General features: G+C 40.5%; 1 protein-coding gene across 1 annotated transcript in view; it reads left to right on the forward strand.

The window, feature by feature from the left end:
* Window positions 1-24,486, forward strand: part of Mrc1 (mannose receptor C-type 1) — a 94,222-nt gene that overhangs the window by 3,833 nt on the left and 65,903 nt on the right. The window contains exons 2-5 of the mRNA XM_034511122.2: window positions 4,819-5,220; window positions 9,128-9,301; window positions 13,342-13,506; window positions 22,540-22,653. Coding sequence (XP_034367013.1) covers window positions 4,819-5,220; window positions 9,128-9,301; window positions 13,342-13,506; window positions 22,540-22,653 — 855 coding nt within the window. The remainder of the gene's footprint in view (window positions 1-4,818; window positions 5,221-9,127; window positions 9,302-13,341; window positions 13,507-22,539; window positions 22,654-24,486) is intronic.

Below are 24,486 nucleotides of genomic sequence, written 5' to 3' on the forward strand. Positions count from 1 at the left end.
AGGAAGTCCCAGACCCTCTAAAACATCCCTTGTGGACCTTGTGACCTCCTCCAGGCTCCACCGCTGTTCTGTCCCACTGTCCCTTAGCCTAGCTGCTTCATCAGCTTGTTTTTTTGTTTCCAGTTTCATCCTGTTCTGAACTGTCTCTCACCCCCATTCAAGCCTGTTTTCTCCACACTCCTGATCAGGATCAGAAACATGTATGGAGTCATTTCTGCATCCTTTGCCGTTCCACGCACTTAAATGGTCTCATTTAATTATTATGGACATATTCGTTCCCATGGTTCACTCTTGACGTGATAGAAATAACTAGGAAACTTAGCAAAGCCACAGGCAGTGAGCAGTGGCCTCTCACTGTCTGCTACTAACACTCTGGTTCGTACTGGGTGATGGATACCTGAGATGAAGCTATCCTAATGACCATACTAGAAAGAAGCAGTATGCAGAGAGGATATCTTATCTGCAGGCATTTGTTGTCCCCAAGCTGGGGAAGAGGCTGCTGCCGCAAAGTTGGTGACGTAGGAGAGAGTGGAGAGGCAAAGCCTGAAGGGACGAATTAGTGACACAGGTGGAACAAGAGATCACAGAGCAGTGGGGGAGGCCATCCCTCCAAGATACGTGATGGGGAAGTTGTGAAATGTACCCTGTGAGGAGGATGAGAGGGATACCAAAACACTCAATGCCTTGCTTTTTCTCTGAGCTCAGAACCCGTTTTAGTACTGTATTTAATCCACTCCAAGTGACCATGTGGAGTGACATAAATTAGTAACCTCTATGACACTCTAGTGGATGAATAAAGGATCAAAGTGAAGAATAAAGTAACTCAGGTTTTCCTTCATCCTTTGGTTCAGTGTTGTTAGGCCTCAACCATTTCCTGTCTCCTTCTTCCCATATATTTTCTCATTGTTTGTTTGCTTCTTTCCTTCTTTCTTTTTTTCCTTTCTTCCTTTTTCTTTCTTTCTCTCTAGTCCTTGAAATAACCACAGCAGCATATGTCCTTGGTCTGTGGAGGGAATGAATGTCTTTGTATTCTTCATATTGTCACCAGCACAACACTCAGTACAGGAGATGTTTGCCAGGTATTTGTTGGAAAGTAGGTATGAGGTGAGAAAGATAAAGGTGAAAGGAGATTCTCCTTTACATGTTTCTAGTATGTAAGTATTAAACAAAATCTTCAGAGATCCTGGTCCATAGTGAGACCACAAAGAAATAAACATGGTTGTCCGTCTGTCCCTATGTGTTCAGCTTAGTGACATTTTTGTCATAAAAGCATAACGTGCACGGACCAGCATTAAGATGTTTACAAATGTGTCCACTGGAATGCTGAGAAATGGCAGCCATGCCACAAGCTGTCTCTTGGTCAATGTCTTCAACATCTCTTTGGAAGAAGATGTATTACTTTTAAAACCAGATGCATTTGAAAGAGACAATGGTGAAAGAGAAACTCTGAACTGACCGTTAGGAGAATAAACATTGTGTTTCTGTTATCATGTCATGATAACGTTGTGTTTCCTTGCATTGTCTGATGGCAGTTATATCACTCTTGCTCTGCATCTAGCGGCAAAGGAGAAACACAGGAAATAAGCACTGATAAGTGTGTACTTTAGCATCACCTCAGGCACTCATCTTAGAAGCCCAGATGCTTGTACATGTGTCTAGCGAAAAATAAGCTTGTAGTGAAAAACACTAACTTAAAATAGTTCCATAATCATGAATCCACCACCTTTGAATAAATAACTTGTCTGAGTAAAAATGCTTCAGTTAGAGCATTCATTCAACTAGTGTTTATTCAAAATATTATTTATGCTTTCTGTGGAAAGATGAGAATATTGACCCAGAGAGGCCATGTCCATCTCATGGAGTTTATGTTATAGCAAAAAGACACACAATGAGACTAAGAAAGCAAGGTTTGGTGGTACATACCTGTTATCTCAGTCCTTAGAAGACAGAGGCCGGAGGACCAGGAGTTCAAGACCAGCTTCTGTACCATAGACACTTCAAGGCTAGCCTGTCTCAAAAAATCTCAACCTCCACAAAGCTCACAAATAAAAGGAGAACATATACTTCAAGATGGTTGAGGGTATCATACAGAAAAAGGAGAAGCAGAAGGAATGGGAGTAGTCAGCTGGTGGAGGGGCTGACACTTGAGCTGGGACCGTGAAGTGCTTAAGTAGCAACCAGCCAGGAGTGATGAGTGACAGAGAGGCCCAGAGCTGGAGGTGAGAAATGGGGGAGAGAGCAGAGGATGAGGGGAAGGGGGCTGCATGCTGAGGGGCTAGAGGGAAAAGTGTCAGGGTTGGGTGGCTCCCTGTCCAGGGGTGGGCTTCATGAAGGCCAGATATTTCCCTGCTAGGAACATTCATTCCAGTTTGGAAGGATTTCTGCAGTTAGAGAACAACTATTTAAATTAGAAACAAAGTTTTCCCCCAACTCTTTAAGACAGAAAAGAAACAATACCATTTTATTAACCAATAAGCATTCAACTAGAATAATGCACATAGGGCAATCCAGAAAAGAGATGGCGAGATTTTAAAGACTGTGACTCTTTTATGTGGTTCAGCAGATGCAACCATTCTGTGGGGGAGGCTCTGTAGTATAGACACATGCCAGGACCATAGCAAAAGAAGTTAGGTCTTCTGGAGTTATCATCCTCAATGATTGTATTTCGGGAAGAGTTTCGAGTGGAGCAAGACTGTGTTTGCGTGGCATAGACTTGACTAATGACAGTGACATTGGAGAGAAGAAAACGGAGGAGTGTGTTGCAGTTCTGCAGAGGAACAGAGTCTGTAGGGGTGGTCATGGGTGAGAGAGAGAGAGGGAGGGAAAGCTGGGGATCCAGGGTGACAACTGGATTTAGGCTTGTGGATCTGGGTGCATGATGGTTCATTACTGAGGAAAAAAAAAAAAAGAGTGTATGTTGGTTCATGTCCTGGCTGGTGTTTTTTTTTTTTTGCTTTTGTTTTGTTTTATTATTGCTTTTTGTTTTTTTTTCAACTTGACATAGGTCAGTGTTATTTGGAAAGAGGAACCTCGGTAAGGAATTGCCTCCATCTCATCGCCTGTAGGCAAACTTTAGGGCATTTTCTTGATTAATGATTGTGAGGAGACACTGGGCTTACACTGCCCTTAGGCAAGGGGTCATGAGTCGGAAAAAGCTGAGCAAGGCAAAGGCAACAAGATGCTGAGCAGTGTTTCTCCACTTTCTCTGCTCCGGTTCCTGCTTTGAGTACCCTGGATGAGGGACTGTGACCCAAGAGTTGTAACCTGGAAACAACCCTTTTCTCAGCAAGTTGCTTTGGGTTATGGTGTTTTATCGCGGCTCTAGAAACCTAAGTCAGTGCGTTAAAATACTACTGTAATTAAGTGGAATTAAGATGAGCTACAGATGAAAATTAAGCACATGAAAGTAGAACCCTGCTGAGCTGCATAGTGGACAGACTTTCCTGTCCTTTACCATCAGTGAGCGGCTGCCTCTTGGGTGGTTTTTTCTTTTAGTAAAGGTTTTTAATAAAGGTTGTCAACAGTAAACCCAAAATGTCTGAAATCTGAAGTGAAGAGAAATGTGCTAAGACAAGCGCTCTGAAAAGTGCAAGCCAGTGCTGGCTAGGAAAGCGTCAGGGGGAGAGCTAAGCTCAATGGAAGATTCTCAGACTGCTTTATTTTTAAATTAAAGGAGGCTAAGTTAGCATTTGCGCATAATAAATGCTCGTGTTCATAGTAGCTTTACAGAAAGCTTCATTTCCTTGTCTCCTGTACTTTAGCATGAGCAAAGCGCCCTACTTGTAGTCTTTACATTTTTGTTGACGAGGATAACAAAGGGAGGTAAGGTATGAAACGGAGTTCAGTTATACACGTGACCCGGTCAGCTTATGGCATACACAGGGGATAGTTGTCAACTCCAGAGAAACAAATGGTAGCAGGTGTCCTGGATCTAGGCTTTATGGAGTCTTGGTTTCAGGAAACCAAAGGAGTTCTAATGGACAACATCAGGTTCCCCAGAAAAGAGTGGCAAAAATCAAGAATCAGGGTGAGAAGAGACTAAAGGTCTCTTCTAGTGTGGGCATGAGGGGAGAGATGGAGCAGATGTGTCAGGAGACAATGACCTTTGGAGGCTATGATTTATTACAGGCTTGAAGTCAAAGGTCCTAGGTTTGACTTCGGGTGTAGGTGGTACCAACTGCGCTGGGGAGGACCAGGAAATAGCATTACTCTTTTGAAAATGCTCTGGAAATAGGGGACTCTCCTGATTGCTGGTGTTCTCTCTCCCTCGCCTTCCTTCAACCCCAGAATAGTTTGATTAAGAACAGCCAAGATCATTTATTCAAATTCTCAGAAGCCTGCAACTGAACCAGCTCATGTGGAAAGAACCACACAAAGCAGACAAAATAAATGCAGGGAAATGTCACAAGAAGGGGTTAGCATATATTTCCACCAAAATATAGTCATTTATTTTCCTTGTATAGTCCTTAAAAGCAAACAGAAAGGAAACACTTTGACGTGAATTCATATGTAGGGAAATTTATGCTTACTAAATACTTTTTTCTCAACTGTTTTTTCACCTAAAGAAATCCCATTTGACCCCAGGTCAGCTATGTAAAATGTGCCACAGCTATCCATACTCATTTACTTTCAACCACCAGGCCCCTGCTCCAGGCTCGCTCTTCCTCCCGCACTCCAAGGCGCAGACAGCTACCTCCACCAGTTTTTCTGGAATCATAACTCTTTTGGGAAAATAAAAGTCTAGGAACTTTTATTCTAAAGTGTTGCCCTCTCTATGTGAACATACTTAAGCATGTGTTCTTTCCTTTTTATGAACAGACTCGAGGCAATTTTTAATCTATAATGAAGATCACAAGCGCTGCGTGGATGCTCTAAGTGCCACCTCAGTTCAGACGGCAACTTGCAACCCGGAAGCTGAATCCCAGAAATTCCGCTGGGTGTCAGAGTCACAGGTCATGAGTGTTGCTTTCAAATTATGTTTGGGGGTGCCATCGAAAACTGACTGGGCCTCCGTCACCCTGTATGCCTGCGACTCAAAAACTGAACTTCAGAAATGGGAGTGTAAAAATGACACACTCTTTGGACTCAAAGGCATAGAATTATATTTTAATTATGGCAACAGACAAGAAAAGAACATCAAGCTTTACAAAGGTTCCGGTTTGTGGAGCAGATGGAAGGTCTATGGAACCACAGATGACCTGTGCTCCAGGGGATATGAAGGTAAGAGGCTGAGGGTGATTCATCTTTTGTCAGCTGTCTCTTCATCTCCTAGTTTGACACTGAGGGAGATAAACATGCCCTAGAATGGTATGTACAAGAAACAACTTTAAAATTATCCTATGTTCTGGACAGACATGATGGCCAATAGGTATGAGGAAATGTCTCCAATAACTGTTAGTTATTGGTAACTCACAGATAAATATTACTTTTGAATGTCTTGATATTACTTATTTTGAAGCAAGACATGAGAGTTTTCAGAAACATTTTATAGTGGCCTTTGACCTGAAGCCTCCTGTTTGACACGATGAGATTATCTCATTAACTCTAACCAGACTTTTCTTTACCTCAAGGGTAAGGTTAAGAACTCTCTAGAGAAGTAATCCCAAGAATTTCTGATTTATTCTGTCACTGCGGAGTATTTAGAGATGATAATCATTCTGGATTATTCAGAGTGAAGAACTGGCTCATGAATTGGCAAACATATTTAGTCACTTGTCCTAAAAAGGGGTAGCATGAGCAGGGGGCAGGCAGTTGATTCCTTAGGCTCTCGAGGAAGAAAATAAAATTGGAGTATTTAACATCCCCTTGTCTTGATCAAATTTCACTCACTCAGAATCAGACACCAAAAGACAATTCTAAAGAACCCGAAGCCTTTAACAAAGGCTGCTGTCTTGGGTCGGATGATCCTGCAACCATACTTCTCTTTTGGATACTGAGCTATTGTGAGGCGTTATCTAGAACAGCTTCAAGGTCAGAGGAAGAGTGGGTCTTTGGGACCGGGGAAACCTATTCCAAAATTACTTTGTTGCTGGGGCTGCAGACAAGGGTTGAACCTAGGTTATCACAGTGAGACAGCCAGGAGCCCGGTTCCCTGTAAAAAGGCTGTCTACTTTCTGTTCTCTGTCCTAAAGAGAAGAGGAGAGGAGAAATTGAAGTAGGTGAGAGTGGAGTTCAGAGAAGTTATTTCCAGACATTTATTGAACATGATATAAACTTGGAAATCACAAGAGAGGCAACCCAAGCAACATCCCTTCCAGGGGAAACTCAATACAAAACTCAGAGGGCAGAGAGGGTCACTCAAACTTGAGCCATGTTCCGTTCTAAAAAGGGAACAATTGTCAAATTGAGGAATTAAATTTGAGGGTAATAGTGTTAGAGGTCATCTCATTGAAGTCATTTATTTACTTTCTTCCCCACAATAGTTGGGGTTAAACCTTAGGCTGCACACATTATGGGCATGTGCTCTCCCAATGAGCTATCATCTCCGTCGTTTTAGATTTTACCTTTTATTTTGTGGCAGGGTCTCACTGGGTTGCTCAGGCTGGCCTTGAACTCACTCTGTAGCCCAGTCAGCCACCAATTAAACATGATGTCTTCTTGCTTCAGTCCTCTCAGTAGCTGGGATTACAGGCCTGTACCACCTGATTTGCCTTAACATACTGCAAAATACAGTAGTAGCCCGCACCCCCCTCCCCCGTGCATAGTACTTAGAATAGCAATCAGCACGTTTTAATGTGTTTAAGAAACATCTGATAAGCTTGTTTAAATGTGTAGACTCCAGGCTTTACTCACCCCTCCCCCATTCAGATTCTTAATCAGTACACAAGGAGGACCCAAGAGTGTTTGAATTACTTTTATGAAGAATCCGGTAAGCCGGGTGGTGGTGGCACACGCCTTTAATCCCAGCTCTTGGGAGGCAGAGGCAGGCGGATTTCTGAGTTCGAGGCCAGCCTGATCTACAGAGTGAGTTCCAGGACAGCCAGGGCTACATACACAGAGAAACCCTGTCTTCAAAAACAAACAAACAAACAAACAAACCAACAAAAAAGAATCCGGGCATGGTTTTGAAGATGGCCCACACCTCGCCAACACGTTGATGATCTTTCAATATTTAAAATAATACTGCAGAAGGGCATAGCCACTCGAAATGACTTTAATTTAAAAAATTACATTGTGAGTATGTGCATGCATGAGTGTGTGTGTGTGTATGTGTGTGTGTGTGTGTGTGTGTGTGTGAGAGAGAGAGAGAGAGAGAGAGAGAGAGAGAGAGAGAGAGAAGAATGATTATAAGTGAATTATCTGTCTTTAAGAGCATAAAAAAGACAGTTGTGAGCCACCTGAGATGAGTTCATGAGCCCTCTGCAAGAACACTACCTGCTCCCCATTCCTTCTGCTTCTCCTTTTTCTGTATGATACCCTTAAGTGCTGAACCATCTCTCCAACCCCAGAGTGACCATTTAATTAATTTAGTGCAATATTGATTAGAACTGAAGTCACCATCCCATTGGAGAACTGGTTGATAACTGTATCAGAATTGCAGACTTGGATGATTTTAAAGGATTATCTGGACGTTTGAGCGCTAAAGGGAACACTAATTGATGGCCTTTTTGTTCCTCTTTAATAAGGAGGGCAGGGTGGAGTGTGGCTCTTTGAATCTCTTCTGTGCCCATTTCTTGAATAGCCCTCTCAAAGAGCCACTTGTATAGATCCAATAGGAGGCTGTGTTGTCTGACTTATTGAAGAGCACAACTGGTCCTGAGGTGGTCCCTATGACTCTCTCTGCAGGAAGGAGCAGGCAACCTTGGCACTAAGACTTGGCCCAATTCTTAACTGTATCCAGCATGCTCCTTATGCAAACTTAAGATATGAGGATTGGTCCTGGGGCTGGTGAGATGGCTCAGTGTTGGTGACACTTGCTGCCAAGCCTGATGACTTGAGTTCAGTTCCTGCAGTACACATGGTTGGATGGAGAGACCCTACCCACCAGGTTGCCCTCTCAGTTCCTCATCTGCTACCTGATGCACAACGCTCTGCCCGACTTTGCTAAATAAATTAAAAAAAAAAAAAAGATCTGACCTTTCACATAGCAGAACTAAGGCTAGAATGGAGTTTTGAAATACGTATAATGGGTAAAATGAAAAGGGAAACAAAACCCAGTAAAAAAGTCGTTGGAGTCGTGGTACATACCTGCCAGCTCGGCATTCAGGAAACGGAGGCAAGATGAAAAAATCGAGGCCATGGTAGGCTTAATAATGATTCTGTGCCTCAAAAATAAATACATTTTTTTTCATAAATTCAAAGAGAAAAGTATTAACTGCAAACACTGCCTTTAAGGGTTTTGAGTGGTTTCTTTTTAGGACGTGCATTAGAGAAGTTTGTGGTTCCTACCCTATTCCCCACATCACAGTTGAGAGGATAAGGGCTGACTTGCTCAGAAGTAGTTGCAGGGGATTTGAATATTGCCTGTGTGCTTGACGCCATGGATGTTTTGCATGTGTGTATATATGCATGGCATTCATGTTTACATGTGTGTAGATAAACATGTATATATGGATGTATGTGCACACTAGTCAGAGGTTGATGTCTCGTGTTTTCTTCGATCACTCTCTTGATCTTGAGTCAGAGTCTCTCCCTTGAACCTGGAGCTCACTGACTGGTGAGTCTAGTTAGGCAGTTTGCTCTGGGGATCGCTTGCATTTCCCCATGTATATGGGTCCATTGAATCCAAACTCCCACCCTCACTTGCTGCAAGCTTCATAGCTTTAAGGTTGTTTTCAATCTAAATAGTTCCTGAGACTATAATTCCATCCAAGAGGAAGAGGATAGCATCTGTGTTGCCTTGGAGGGCAGCTAGAAGTTAAAGCTGGTGTTAGAAAAGCTTATTACCATTATTTCCTTAGAGAAAGGAGGATAGTCCATTCGGAAATGTCGTTGCAAAGGGGCAGTACTAAAGGTTCCTAAGTACATGGTCCATTGATACCCAGCAAAAGACTCCATAGAATCGAAGGGAGAAAGAGTCAACAGATTAGACGAATGAGACCAGCTCTTTCAGGGTACATTGTAAAGTCAACATAGATAGTAGATATGAGCCACTCACATTCTAAATGCACAATCTCTGTCCCTCCAGCCATGTACTCCTTACTGGGCAATGCAAATGGAGCCGTCTGTGCATTTCCATTCAAGTTTGAAAACAAGTGGTACGCAGACTGCACCTCTGCCGGGCGGTCAGACGGATGGCTCTGGTGTGGAACCACCACTGACTACGACAAAGACAAGCTGTATGGATTTTGTCCATTGCAATGTAAGTAACTGATAATGGTACACTTGGAACATTCAGCATGGCGACATGATGGTAGGACCTGGACTTTTTGTAGCTCATGGCCCACCAATTTCTTTTACACTTATTCCAGAGTATCCCACTATAACCCTTTACAGACACCATGACTCCCATTTTACCATGGGGAAAATGAACTTTTGTGGCTAAAGACCATCATTTGTATTTAGATCTTGGGAGAAAGACCATGCAACATTTCCAATTGCTCCAACATCATTCCTTGCACGAAATAACCCCTGTATTTTCACCCTTTATCGACCTTTCTTTGTTCCTTGATATCTCTCTCTCTCTTTCTCTTTCTCTCTCTTTCTCTCTCTTTCTTTCTCTTCCTCCTTCCCCTCTCTCCCCCCTCCCCATCTTTTTGTTTGCTAGGAATCAAACCCAGCCATGCACATGATAAGCAAACACTCTACTATTGAGCTACATATTCTGGCCCTGTCAGTTATTTGCTAAGACTTTAGGGCAAATCATACTGTAAATAGCATTATACATAGTCAGTGCTGGAGATAGCTACATCATTCTCCCAAACTCCAAGTATTTTAGTCTTAAAAAGCCATAGGTTAAAACAGGAATTTAAATGATACCACAAATGTGTTTGGTGGGAGAGTGTCTATGAAGGCTCTTGCGTTTTGCATCTCCATGTGCTGGAGCTCCTCCCTGTACAGATGATACAGGTAGAGGCTTGTGAATCTCAAGGAATTTGAGGGCGAGGAGGCAGGAGTGGGTGGATTGGTGGGGGCTCACCCTCACAGAAGCAGGAGGTGGGGAGATGGGATAGGGGATTTCCAGGGGGATGGAGAAAGTAGATAATATCTGAAATGTAAATAAATAAAATATTTATTTTTTTTTTAAAAAGAAGGGTGGAATTCAACTGAGCTAGAAATCAAGGGAAGTGGGTAACCTATGCTTCTCAGTCCTTGGAAAATAGAAGTTCAGTGTCATTAGAACATGTGAGACCACATAAAGTAACAGAACCTGAATTCGTGTGGTTCTATCCATTCCTAAGAATCTATAAGAAAATATGTGGCAGCTGAGGGTGCTGGGGAGGTCAACTGGGAGGCAGAGCTAGAACTGAGGGAGGAGGTTGAGGTCTCGGGTTAACTTCTGTTTCTCTGAACATACTTCCAGAAGTCAAGTACCCTTTCTAGGTTACTTACAGCCATCCTCTCTCACACCGCTCGATTATGGAAGCACGTTTCCACACGACACAGAAGACGGGCTTTCTGTTACCCCATGTAGGAACCTGGGCCAGAGAGCAGACTCCAGCATGGTTCAGAACTACTGTGGAATTATCTGAGTTATAATACTATTGTTTTCTACTAATCATTTTGTGACCACGGATCCACACATCAGGATGCTAACTATGCCAATATTCTAAGTCAGTGAGGCTAAACAACATTTCTTAATATCAGATGATAGCCAGACTTCGGAGAATTTTCTCTACTTGACCTTTTTGGTTTATAATTCCTATTCATCTTATTAAAAATAGTCTTGAGTTCATGCTTTGTATGACACAGGCTTCAAGTCCATAATAATATCATCCTCTGGCCTTGACTGAGGTAGATGTAGTTATAACAACATTTGAAGCTCACAGGCTTCAAGTCCATGATGGTACAATTCTCTGACCTCAGTTCATGAGGTACATGAATTTACCTCTCATATCAATATTCAGAAATCTGAGTTTTCACTCAAGGTTTACAGATTTCTAATATTTATAATATTATTTCTAATAATGTCTCTGAATGAGAACTCTTTTGTCTGAAAAAAGTGAAGTTTTTTTTTTTTTTTTAAAGCACACCTATTTTTCAACTAGTGAAGAGTTAGTTGTCTTTACTTAGGAAAAGTGATATTTTCTAAATAGTTTTTCTTAGGAGTATGTTCCACGGGTCCAACTATAGTATTCTCCACTTACTGATACTGATATTGTTAGAGGCAGCTTGTTGCATGAACATGCAATGGAGAAAGTGTGGAACACAAATGGGATGTCAGTAACATAAAGAAGGCGTTGTTGTCCTTGGATATATGTGGAAAGAGAGTCTCCAGTATATCCAGCACAATAATATTCTTGTTCTGTCTTGTTAATTCTGTGTATTCTGTGTAGACAAATGATATATTTTTTCCTGATAGAAAACATCTGTAAAAGGCAAATACCTATAGAAGAGCTATTTTATTTCCATCTGCATACATTTTTAATTTGGCTTTGTGGGCCATTCAAAGCAAAATTTCATTTTATATTATTTTATATTAGCCCTCAGCCCAATAGGATTGATACAGGGCAAAGAGGTATCAGTTACTGAGCTAGTGACACCAAACACCTTCCATCATTGTCCTTTGGGTTGTTTATTGTAATGTATTTTATTGAGACACTCATTTTCATGGATCATGAGAACAGGAACAGGAAGAGACCCCATGCTTCCAGTTGTCCATAGCTTGCAGCTTTGGCTTTTCCCATTGGCTTTCCTGGTTTACTGATGAAAGCTGAGTTCTGGGGAACTGCACACTCACCACACTTGTATGTCCATTGAGAGATAAGTTTCAACCCTTTGATCTAAACTCTAAGGGAAACTTTCTTTAAAGGAGAAGAGTTACTTCATCTTATTTTGGGGTCGTTACATCCTTTTGACTATTCCCAAATAACAAAATACCCTCCTTTAGCTAACAGTTGCATCTTCTACCTTATTCTAAGCAAACCCCACCATTATAAAATAGTCTTTAGAATGTTTGCCTCCACATACAATGTAAGTAAGTCTCACTGGTAAATCTCATTTACACAAGCATTAAATTTGTCAGACATCAGATTTACATTAATTCTAAGATTTAAATTAGTAATGGAATTGTTTTGTAAGCATACTGTGATTTTATAGCTGTTCTAGTGCTGATCAGGAGGAGCTCAGCAGTCTAGTGCCTACTTGCCTTCTGCAGAGGTGAGGGTTCCATCTCCATCATCATCATCAACAACAAACTTTGGACATTTCTTTGCCTTGCCTTCATTTCTCTTTGATGTGTGGGGTTACTACAAACGTCAAATCACAGGATGAGGTATATACGTGTATCTGAAAACATTCGGATTGTCACTTCCTCATTGGACATGAAACACAATTCCAGCCAGAGTTAAGAATTATGATGGCATCCACTAGATGCTACAGACAACTTGGCAAGCTGAATGCTTTGTTATAGAATGAAATTATATAATTGTTAAAATTATATAATTTCTTTTCTTTCTCTGGTAAAACAAATGAGAAGGTCATGCCTTCTTTCCCAGGGTCATAAACACAATTTTGTTTTATTAAAATATGAAGAAAGTGATACAGAAGATTTTATTTGCTAGCTTTCAAACACCTTATATGTAAAAAGCTATAAATAGTAGTCACGTATCTGTAGTGTTGGCCTTGTCTAGAGTCTACCAAATTTTCAGTCATATAACAGCACAGGGTCAATATAAGCTAAATGGCCATTTTTTTTTTAACTAAGAGAAGGAAGCCTAATAATTAACACACTCTATTGCTGAGACCTAGGCTAAGTATGTCCTGGTGATGAGAAAATGAAGCTCTGAAGGTCACTTTACTGTCAGCCTGCCTGAAGAAACCTGTGAACTTCCCTTCTATGCCATTCTTTCTTAAAAGAGCAAATGGGACCAGAGACCCCCTTGCCATGAGAAACCACTCCTTTATTTTCTCTCCCTTACCTACTTCATTCCCTGCTTCAGAACACTGGTCTGGTGTCCCGAGTTCTCTTCCTTGCGTCTACCCCATCATCTGGTCCAAATGTCTCAGCAGTGAACCAGGGAGAAGGTGTCTCTTTCTTTCCTTAGGCATATAAAACATTGTAGATGAGGTTGGCTCCTGAGAAATCTACTCTTCATCTCAGGAGTGAAGAAAGGCTTTAAAATAAGGGGCAGCAGCAGCAGATGTGATCATGGGAACTGGATGGATTTTTAAAGTGTGTTGTTTGTTCACTGGAAGCATCTCCCAAGTGTGACACAGCTAATTCATTGTCTTCTTTCCCAGTTGAGGGCAGTGAGAGATTATGGAATACAGCTCCACTGACTGGCATCCTTTACCAGATAAACTCCAAGTCTGCTTTAACCTGGCATCAGGCAAGGGCAAGCTGCAAGCAGCAGAATGCTGACCTCCTGAGTGTCACGGAGATTCACGAGCAAATGTACCTCACAGGTAATGAATGACAGAGCTCACAGTTGTCAGTACAGTCAGGTTACTTGGTTTCCATAGCATGTTACAAGTAGATACTCAGAAGCTTTATGAATGTCATGAAAACGTTTGTCCCCAAGCAGATGGTACAGTTCATATAAGTAATCCGTGTTCAGAAAGCAGCACCAGAAATGGCAAGCAGCTGTCATTTCTTGAGTGAACTTTGTTCTCTCAGTTGTGACTGTCTTTAGCGTCCATGTTAAAAACAGTTCTGAAGATGGAACTGGGAAAAGAACAAAGGCAGCTACTGTCAGGGAATGGTATGAATTTTTGGATCCAGCAGTAGCACCCATGTCTCACCAAACCCAAACATTTCTTGTTAGCATCAGAGAGGTCAAGGTGTTAAAAGGAAATGAACAATCAGGAGCAGAGACAAGTCAATAATTCCTGTGCAAACCTAAGTCCCCTTTGCTTTGTGCCTCTCTAACCCCCAGTTCTGTATATTTTCAGGTTTTATTTCTACAGTGTATTGTTTGGCTCTCCAAAAACATCTGTTATCGTTATCAAGTTGTGAACTAGTATTTGATTGAGAAAACAATATACATTTAATTTCTGGTACTCAGCCCTGAGGGCTGGAGAGGTAGGTCAGTTGTTAGAAACTTGACTAGCAGGCAAGAGGAGCTGGGTTTGATTTCCAGCATCTTCTCCCACCTATCTACTCACACAAGTTAACTGTTCTGTCTTTAAAAAATACAACATCAACCACAGAAGCATAAAACAGGCATGATAATTATAACAATCATTTTTATTCCATGGTGATAAAATCCTCTGGCCAAAATCAACTTAGGTAAGAAAGGGTTCATTTTGGCTTACAGTTCCTGAGGGGCAGAATCCATTATGACATGGGAGTTAGGGCAGCAGGTGCATAGGCTCACCTAGCAGGCAGGAAGCACAGAGATCACATTTGAGCTACACAGAAGAAGCAGAGGAAGAGAGAGAATAGGAAGTGAGGCTGGTCTATAAAACTGCAAAGCCCGCCCCCACTGACATACTTCCTTTAGCAATGCGCAACCAGTTAAATGTTCTACAACCTTCCCAAACCATGTGACCAACTGGAGACCAAGTATCCCAATGAATAGACCTATGGGAGGGGGTATTTCTCTTTCCAACCACTGCAATGGTGTACACCTATATTTCCAGCATGAAGGAAGTAGAGGCAGGAGGGCCAGAAGTTCAAGGTCATCCTCCAGCACACAGGCAGTTGCAGATCAGTCTGTGCTATGGGCTATCTGCCTCAAATATAAAACTAAACAGAAAGTCAACAAAAAGCCACAAATATCAACAAACATATCTCTTCTTCCCCATTGTCGGAGCCTGCTTCCCTCAGTTTCCCTGGCATTACTGTTAACAGGTCTTGGACCTGTGACTGCTGTTACAACATACGCATACTAACCTTTCATCAGAAACACCTTTACCTGGTTCCAGGATGCCATCTCTCCACCTACAGCTCCCCACTGCAGCATTTTGCCTCTTACCAAAGGTCTTTGGTTCCTCATGGGTGGCATGGTTGTCTCATACTGCTCTCTGTCCCACCTCATTTTAAACCTAGAATTTCCCAAACTGTACACATTGAATATGGAATCCTCTTGATTTCTCTCATGTTCGTATTAGCACTTTTATGACATAGTTATTTACAGTTTGTATGTCTGTACAGGTTTGCATACATATGTTTTCCTGTGCATGTAGAAAGCAGAGGTCATCCTTGGGTGATGTGCCTCAGAAGTCAGCCACTTTATTATTTAAATGAAATAATGGTTTTATTTCTTCTTTGAAAATTTCATGCAACATATTGATCATAGTCATTCTGCTTCCCCAGTGCCTTCCAGATCTAGCTTCTCTCCTACATCCCTACCCATCCAACTTGATGGTCTCACTCACTCACTCACTCACTCACTCACTCATAAACAAACAAACAAACAAAGAAGTAAAATCACTACCACAACAAAAGTAAAGCAAAATATATGGCATCCAAATTTTGTTGGTCAGTAACTCTTGTGTGTGGGTCCTGCCCTGGACTCAGATCATCAACCTTGGGTGACATACTTCAGTAGCCATCCACCATTTTTCTTTTTGACAAGGCCTCTGTCTGGGACTGGGAACTCCCTGATCAGGCTAGTCTGACTGTCCACTGAGACCCAGGGATCCTTTTGTCTCTGTCTCCCCCGACTCTGGGACTGTATGAATGCTCCACCACAGAAGACATTTTATGGAGCCTCTGGTGATCAAACTCAGTTCTTGTAACATAGCAATCACATTATTGATGAAATTATCCCCTTAGCTCTTCTTATTACCTATGTACATGCTGCTTTGCACAAATTCCCCATAATCTACTTATAAACACTTTACATAGATAAAAACATTTGTTCCTTTACTTACTGAGCAGGCTATCTATCTGGATAACTTTGCAGTGGACATTCTGTTAGGATACCTAGGCTGATCCTGGCCTATGAACACGGGACTTAAAGTCTCATAAGATATAAAGAAGAAACCCAACAAGTGACCAGGCACAGAGATAGGAAGGAAGCACATAGGGAAAGCCAAATGAGTACAATGTGGAGAGAGATCTCATGAGGTAAGCTGTCTGAGATGAGGCTCCTTATGATAGGTGTGCCTCTCACTCTAGGGAGATTCTCACTGACCCTTCTAAGGAAGTGTGTCTCAATATTTGCTGAATGGCAAATGATGAAAAAATAAAGGTAATTGTTTAGAAATTCACCCTAAAGTTTGAACAATGGAACAGCTATTTGATTGCAAGAAAACAGTATAGTGGCCTGTGTGTGTGTGTGTGTGTGTGTGTGTGTGTGTGTGTGTGTCTGTCTGTCTGTCTGTCTGTCTGTCTGTCTGTGTATGTCAAAGAACAGCCTGTTCCACTTGGTCCTCTCCTTCTGTCATGTAGGTTTCAGAGATCAAACCCAGGTTCCTAAGCTTGGTGGCAAGTGCTTTCTCCTGCAAATGCATCTCTCTGGCCTCAGCGTTATAGTTCTTAAAAGTGATGCCAGTTATTCATCATAGGCAGCATATTTTTGAGGTGGAGGTACAGGGCTATCTAAGTCTTGATGAGTATCTAGCTTGGGAATCTGTATTTTGACTATATACCAAGTGATTTTTAGGTGTGGACAGCAACTCTACCAAACTAGACCCTGTGCTCTGGTCTCTGGTTTCCATAGTCAGATCAGCAGGTGAGTTAGCATGTCCATCAGGGCCGCAGGAGGCCCTGGAGGCTGGGGCTGAGTTCATTTCACATGTTTCTCTTAAATCTTATTCAACTTCCAGAATGTAGTCAGCAGATTTCCAGTAGAATCTGGATATAAGTGGCTTTTTCCAGGGAGAGCCAGGGCACTTCCTGACTTTCTGTAAGTCTGAAATAGCATGCCACAAGGAAAGGTTATCTGACAGGAAATGCAAAAATCTTGAAACCGAGGAAAGGCATTCCTTTCTCAAGAAGAAAGATATTCACAGTATTCGATATCCTTTGGCTTTTCCTGGGGAGGAATCTAGGAACTAATGGTGTGGCACATGGATGTTTGTGCTATGTTCTGTTGTGAGAAATAGACATTCAAAATGGAAAACAACCCATAATAGAAATAAAGTGTATCTTATTAAAGGAGTTTGGAAAGTGAACAGGATTTTTAAAATATGCATACACAATAGCGATGACTCTGATATTAAAGACTATTGTTAGTATGGGTGTGGTGGTTGACACCTGTCATCCCCATGCTCAAACATCAAGGTGGGACAAGCTTGAGGCCACGGTTCATAGGAAGATTGTCATAAATAAACAAACCAACAGATTTGGTGACCTCTACTGGATGGGGCCATGTGCTATAAACTGGAATTTACTTCTTAAGCCCACATTAACCTTGCAAATAAATATCGTTATCTCAGTTTAGAAAGGGCATGGCAGATCAGTGGGTGAAAGCTGAGGTAGGTTGCTTCATGTTTTAAGTTCAAAAAACGGGATGAATTGGAGTCTGTGTCTGTCTTCAGTTTTACCCAGCCTGAGTCTCACTCATAAAATAGCAGTAATCTGGCATGTCCAGAGCTCCAGGGAGAAGCTTAATTCACTCATCAGAATCTCCTCTTGCCAGTAAATGTCTTCCTAACCTGTAGTGTGGTTTTATACTATCTCCAGGGTAGCGTGCTTCTACCCAGATGCTTATTTGCACATAGCCCACTGCCATGGTATCTTCTCTCCAGAAACATGTATGTCAGGATACTCTATTTAATCCTCAGTTCCTGAACCTAATTCACAACTACGTGTAATTTGAATGATTATTTAAAGAACTGGAGCTGGGGGAAGTGAAGTTTGGCCTGTTACCACAGTGTGTGTGTGTGTGTGTGTGTGTGTGTGTGTGTGTGTGTGTGTGTGTATGTGTGTGCACATGTGTGTAAACCAATTTCCTTTCATGCAAACAAAAGAGATATACACATGGAAAGAAAAATCTAGATACTGGTGCAATAATGGACAGACTTAGCTAGGTTTAAAAGTAGACTTAAGTATGCATCATTATATAATTATTATACAATGCATACACCAAAAATATCTTTTTGGAATTGATAATTGATGCTCTATATAGCTAATATAAAAATAAAAATTCTTGGTCTGACCCTTTATAAAATTATACACATGCAGGAGAGTAGGTGATGCCCGTCTGAATTCAGTGATGCTTGCTTGCTTCCTTTCTTCCTTCCTTTTCTTTCTTTTTTCTGGGCTGAGGATGGCAACTCACAGAAGCCAGGGTCTGGGGTCTGGAGCACAGATTTGAAGTCGCCAGAGGGTGGTTTCTTTAAACAGCTGCAGTCAACTTCTCATGGTGCCAGATCTGGTGAAAAGTGTGATACAGAACACACTTTAATTCTTCATCCATCACTGAGTTTTTCATAGCTTTGAAAATCTTATGCATTTTGTTTGTTTGTTTTTGTTGTTGTTGTGTTTTGGTTTTTCGAGACAGGGTTTCTCTGTATAGCCCTGGCTGTCCTGAAACTCACTCTGTAGACCAGGCTGGCCTAGAATTCAAAAATTCACCTGCCTCTGCCTCCCAAGTGCTGGGATTAAAGGCGTGTTTGTTTGTAAGACAGAATCTTGTTATGTAGTACAGGTTGGCCTGGTACTTATTATGTACCTTAAGCTGGTCCCAAACACATAGCAACTTTTCTATTTCAGGCTAGAGTGCTGAGATTATAAACATTTATTATTATGTTTACCTCTTATGTCTTTAGTTGCTCATATATTTAAAGTGCCAGAGCACTTTTTGTAATAGCTGATTTAACATTTTAAAATACCACTAAATTTCCAATTTGGAAATAGGATCTCATCCTAAGGGAGTTTGTTATTGTTTTTGAGACAGGGTTTTTCTGTGTAGTGCTGCCTGTCCTGGAACTTGAGTTGTAGATCAGGCTGGCCTGAAACTCACAGAGATCTGCCTGTCTCTGCCTCCTGAGTGCTGGGATGCAAGGTATACGCCATCATGCTTACCTCAGCCTCTTCCTCTTCATTCTTTTTGGCTCAGCATCCTCAATGCTAAGGTTATAGACATGCATCATCATGTTTAAGTTGAAATTGTAATTTAAAGAACATTTTCTCTACTATATCCCTGGGAAATATAAGAGTGATTACTAGTCAAGTTAGTATAACCTTATTTATGATAGAATTTGTGAAAAAAAATCTAACATTAAACAGTAATTGTTTTAATATACAGGATAATATCTATACAGTATTGATCTTTGGTTATTTCTTAGCACAGTTTAGAGACATATTTTCTCTTGCATTAAGAGTGAAATGACTTTTTAAAGCTGATTTCATCATCCTAAAGGGATGATATATTATTCAAAATAATTTCAATAATATATTTAAAAATTAAGTAAAAGGAGTTACCAGTAAGACAGAAAACTATAAAATTGACATGACACAAATTTACCATCTATTTTTAATAAAGAATATTTGATATTTATAACATAGATTTAAGACTAAGTGAATCTCTCCCCTCTTGATGACATTTTTGGCTTTCAGATTTATTAGTTTTACTTCATGCATATGAGTATTTGCCTGCCTGCATGTATGTATGTGTACCACATATGTGACCAATGCCTGTGGAGGTCACAAAAGGACATCAGCTCCCCTGGTACTGAACTTACTGATGGTTATGAACTACCATATGGATGCGGAGAGCTGAATCTTGGTCCTATGCAAGAGCAATAAATGCTATTATTCACTGTGCCATCCCTCTAGCCCCTGGAAATTTAAGTTTAAAAAGGATTAAATCATTGGAAATACTCAGCTGAACCTTGGGCTCTGATTCTGACCCATATGAATACTATGTAACTTTCAGCAAGGTGTTTAACCTGTCCATCTTTGATTGTCCTAGCTGTTCCATGAGGGAGCAGGACTAGATGCTTCCCCAAATATAATGTACTTGAGAGTGCTGTGCTACTTCTTCAGCCTTTTTCTTCTAGAAAGCCTGATAAAGAATACACTGAGGCTGGAGTGATGGCCCAGCAGTATAGGATCACTGATCACATTTCCAGAGTACGTAGGTTCAATTCTCAGCAACCATATAGTAGTTTACAACCAAATCTCCAATTCTAGGGGACCCATGACTTTCTTCTGGCCTGGACACCAGATACCCATGTGCCAATATATCATGCAGGCAAAATACCTGTACACCTTAAAAATAAGTGAATTTGAATTATTTGCCATGAAAATGTACATGTCAGTATTTAATTCCTTTCTATTTTTCTCATGTTATTAGTTCATGTTAAAATGTCATAATAAGAGTTGGGTTTGGTGGCACACGTCTTTTACCCCAGTGCTTGACAGAGGCAGGCAGATCTCTGTGACTTTGAGATCAATTTGGTCTTCCTAGTGACTTCTGGGCAAGCCAGGCTACATAACATGGCACTGTCAGAAAGAAAACCAATCAATTTTTAAAACATCCTCGTGGGTTGATTTTTCAGCACATGCTTCCAGTCCTGGGGACAGTTAAATAATAAAACTGAATAAATCTCTATTGAACTAATGAATATCAGCCTGACCAATACCCTCAGGTAATCTTTCTTTGCAGTGCCTTTGTTAGCTGAGAACAAGCCAAGGGCAAGGTGCAAGGCATGGTTCCCAAGAAAGTACACCGTATTTGGAATTGGCATGAATAGATGTAGAATCTGACCTTGACATTGCCATGGTGTCCCATTTCCAGATATTTCAATAGAAGACACTAATATGTGCATGAATAGGCTAATGGAAACCTAGCAATTTTAGTGGCTTCGATATACTTCAGAGTGACTTTTTATTGAATTCTAATTATGGAATCTGAGAACCACTGTCATATGGACCCTGGGTAAAAAACTCCATCATAGTTTTTCAACTGTTTTTGTATATATAACTTACAGATAATTAAAAAACTGTCATTTGACGGCCCCATACATTCACATAATCCATTTTAGTCACTTTCGCATATAGAATTCCTGCTTCTCATCACTGTCTGCTGGGGTGATTCTTCTTAACAAAGCCCCTCCTATCTCAAGTCTCCCTTTGTGTGTTTCATACTGAGTTTGATTAGAGTTTCTTGACTGATCATGGCTGGGAGCTTATTTCCTGGGGTAAGGGCAACTTACCAGTGGCTATATACCCATGAAGAAAACGATTCTCCCTCCCTGGAGCAACTGTTAATGGCCAATAGCCCCTCAAAAAAGGGTGTGGCCTCAGAATTCCCTCCCCTACCCATGATGGCATACTGAGGGCCCTGCTCTCCTGCAGATAACCACAGCTGCAGAGTCTTGAGCACAATGGTGGTGCATGTTCAGAACCATCTTTCTGCTGCATGTTTCCCCATCCTCTGGCTCTTGTATTCTTTCTGCCTCCTCTCCTGTGTTGTTTTTTTAGCCTTGGAAACAAGTGGGCAAGTGCTTAATTGCTAACCCTTCCTGCTAACACGTTTTATGGAGGAAAATGTCCCGCCGATACCACTCAGCATCAACTGGCAAATTTGTTTTCTAACATATATAAAATTTGAGTGTTTTTTTTTAATTAAATAAATCAAAGTATATATTTAAAAATTGTTTCCCAGTAACTAAAACAATTTGGAGAGATTAGAAAATCCTGACTTTTGATTTGTTTTCAAAGATACAAACTGTAAGAGGTTAAAATACGTTAGCGGGTCCATGTGGCAGTTTTATTTTTATTTCCATATTAGGCTTCAGTAGTCAAAACCACTCTGGTTATTATTTATTATCTGCCTAAAGAAAACATTGCTTGTGTTGGAATAAATATTAAAATGTTCAGTTTAGTCACCACTGTTAAAGTAGTAAAATTGACTTAAAACATATCATACATTCTCAAAATAAGTTCTGAAATACAAAGCTGAAGTAATGAGTTATGACAATGTCGGTCAAAGTCTTTAGTAAAAATTTTCTGCCGCAGAGAAGCTTTGCTTTTCTATAAAATAAATCTTATTTGTACTCTCAAAGGAAGTAAGAAAGTCATTATTTCATGAGTTAATGTCCACATAAGAAGCATGAGAGTATACAGTGGATAAGGTGATGGCATTTGTGTGGAACCCTGACCCAGAGCCCTGCTGGCTTATCACAGCATTCTCTGCCTGCCAGTGGATGTCATGGTTCTACCTGTTGTAGATTATTAAGTTTTAGTGATATTAATCACTACTTCCCTCACATTTAAGAAACATATTTTATTTTTTTATTGCCTCTAGGTGTGTGTGTATGTGTTTGTGTGTGCATGTATGCATGCATGTGTGCATATACAAGTTCGTTTGGAGGCCAGAAGGCATTGGATCCCCTGGAGCAGGAGTTAGAGATGATTGTGAGCCATCCAACATGAGTGCTGGGAACCTAACTAGGGTCCTCTGAGAGAGCAGAATGTGCTCTCAACTACTCAGCTATCTTTCCAGCACTTTCTCTGACAACTTAAATAAATACATTTAATTCTGGATTTAATTTCACTGTCGTTTCTCAATGCCTGTTTGTGTTGTTTTTGCCCTATAGGATTAACCAGTTCCTTGAGCTCGGGACTCTGGATTGGACTCAACAGTCTGCGTGTAAGCACTGGTTGGCAGTGGGCTGGAGGACACCCATTCCGGTATCTAAACTGGCTACCAGGTAAGGTTAAGCCTGCCTGGTATTATTGGCTGAGTGTAATTCACTGAGATATCTTAAAGGTCTTCCTCATGTTACATATAGATTTCAAAAAGACTCAATGGGAAATAGCTCGTTTCCCATTATGCTTTGAAATCTACAGCCTGGATTTGATTATCTAATGTGTAAGTTTACACAAGACCAGCTTTCTGGGTAAGGACTTGTCTCCCAGGATAATTGTGACAGTCAACTCACTTCTGTTTGATGTCTGCACTCTCTAAGTAGTTTGTTAAGGTTTTACACTCAAAAAGTATATTTTGTACCTATTCTCACGTATGATTAAAGATAATAGAATTAGTGTTAATATGTATTTTTGTGTTGTATTAACTTTGTCATTGTCCTTGAAACAACTGTTGTAGAGTTTAAGTGTTCTAACTTTTTGTATGACTATTACTGTCCCTAAATTTTGGGATTCTCTTGTACTATCTGAATTTTTAAAATTTAGTTAAAATTTGCTTATGTATTATATATAAGCATATATTTATACACATATATATTTCTGATATATGCAATGCTATATAGACATCAATGATATAACACACTTGGGTGGATACTAAGGACAGAACCTAGGGCCTTGTGCATGTTAGAGAACCACTAAACTATGTTCTCAGCCCTCTATATGCTTTTAATTTGAAACAGTCTCACTTAATTATACAGACTGGCCTTGAATTTACTCTAGGAAGACCTTGAACTTGGGAGCCTTCCTTCTCAGCCTCCTGAGTAGCTGGGATTTCAGTCCTATGACATGAGGCCTGGGAACGCACATATGTTCATATCTAGTAATATCTATAAATACACATTATGAATTTAGGAGAACTGAATATCTGGGTTGGTGGTGAATTTCTCATAATCTTAGGTCGTAAGATATTTTTAATATTACCGTGATCTTAAAGTCTATGGTAATACTGTTTCATGTTGTTTATAATATAACAGGGTTAAATTAAAATACTATCTCAACCACAAATTGTAAATTTGTAAAATTGTTTTATTGACAATATACAGTTTGATTATAAAAGAGAAAGTCGGGATGTTCAGCAGCTTCTGATTATTTTGAAGTTAGAAAAGCGATAACTTCCATCTTGATACACTTCTATGGTTGTGTGTGTGTGTGTGTGTGTGTGTGTGTGTGGTTTTGTTCTTTCTTTGTTATCGCTTTCTTTTGTTTCAGCATACAAGGTTGACAGAACACAATAGGAGACTCATGGCTGTATATAAATTGAACATAAGATGCAATTCTTCAGAGAAACATAAAGATCAGTTCTGACATGTTTTCATCTGTTGAGTAGTAGGATGTTAACACTGGAGTGGTGTTCAGTGTGATTCAAGCCTCTCTAACTATAGCACACTACCGAACTTGGCTTAGTGGAGAAGAGTAAAGTTAATGATTAGTGATTCCTGCCATGGATCAGGAAAGGAGAAGTGTGTATTAATCATGTTTTATCAGCTTTGCCGCAGACACTGTTGAGATTGTGTTTGAAAAGTTGAGGTTTCCCTTTTCCCTCCTCCCCTTTCCCTTCCTCCTCTCCTCTCCATTACCCCACTCCCAGCCTAGTTTCCTTTATTGGCCAGGTTGTCTCAAGCAGTTGATCCTTATGCTTCTGCCTTCTGAGTGTTGGGACCAACCATAAATATGCAGGCTATGCCTTGTTTCACAATTTTTTTCTTCCTTTTTTTTTTTTTGAGACATTAAATGTGTTTTAAAACCATTTGGCTTAAACAAGTTAAGCTTTCTGCTTCATATCTTGACTTTTACTTTTTAAGAAGAAAAATAGATAAAAAAGTATTTTTTAAAAGTGT

This window comes from Arvicanthis niloticus, chromosome 8 (genome assembly GCF_011762505.2).
Source record: "Arvicanthis niloticus isolate mArvNil1 chromosome 8, mArvNil1.pat.X, whole genome shotgun sequence".
Taxonomy (NCBI): domain Eukaryota; kingdom Metazoa; phylum Chordata; class Mammalia; order Rodentia; family Muridae; genus Arvicanthis; species Arvicanthis niloticus.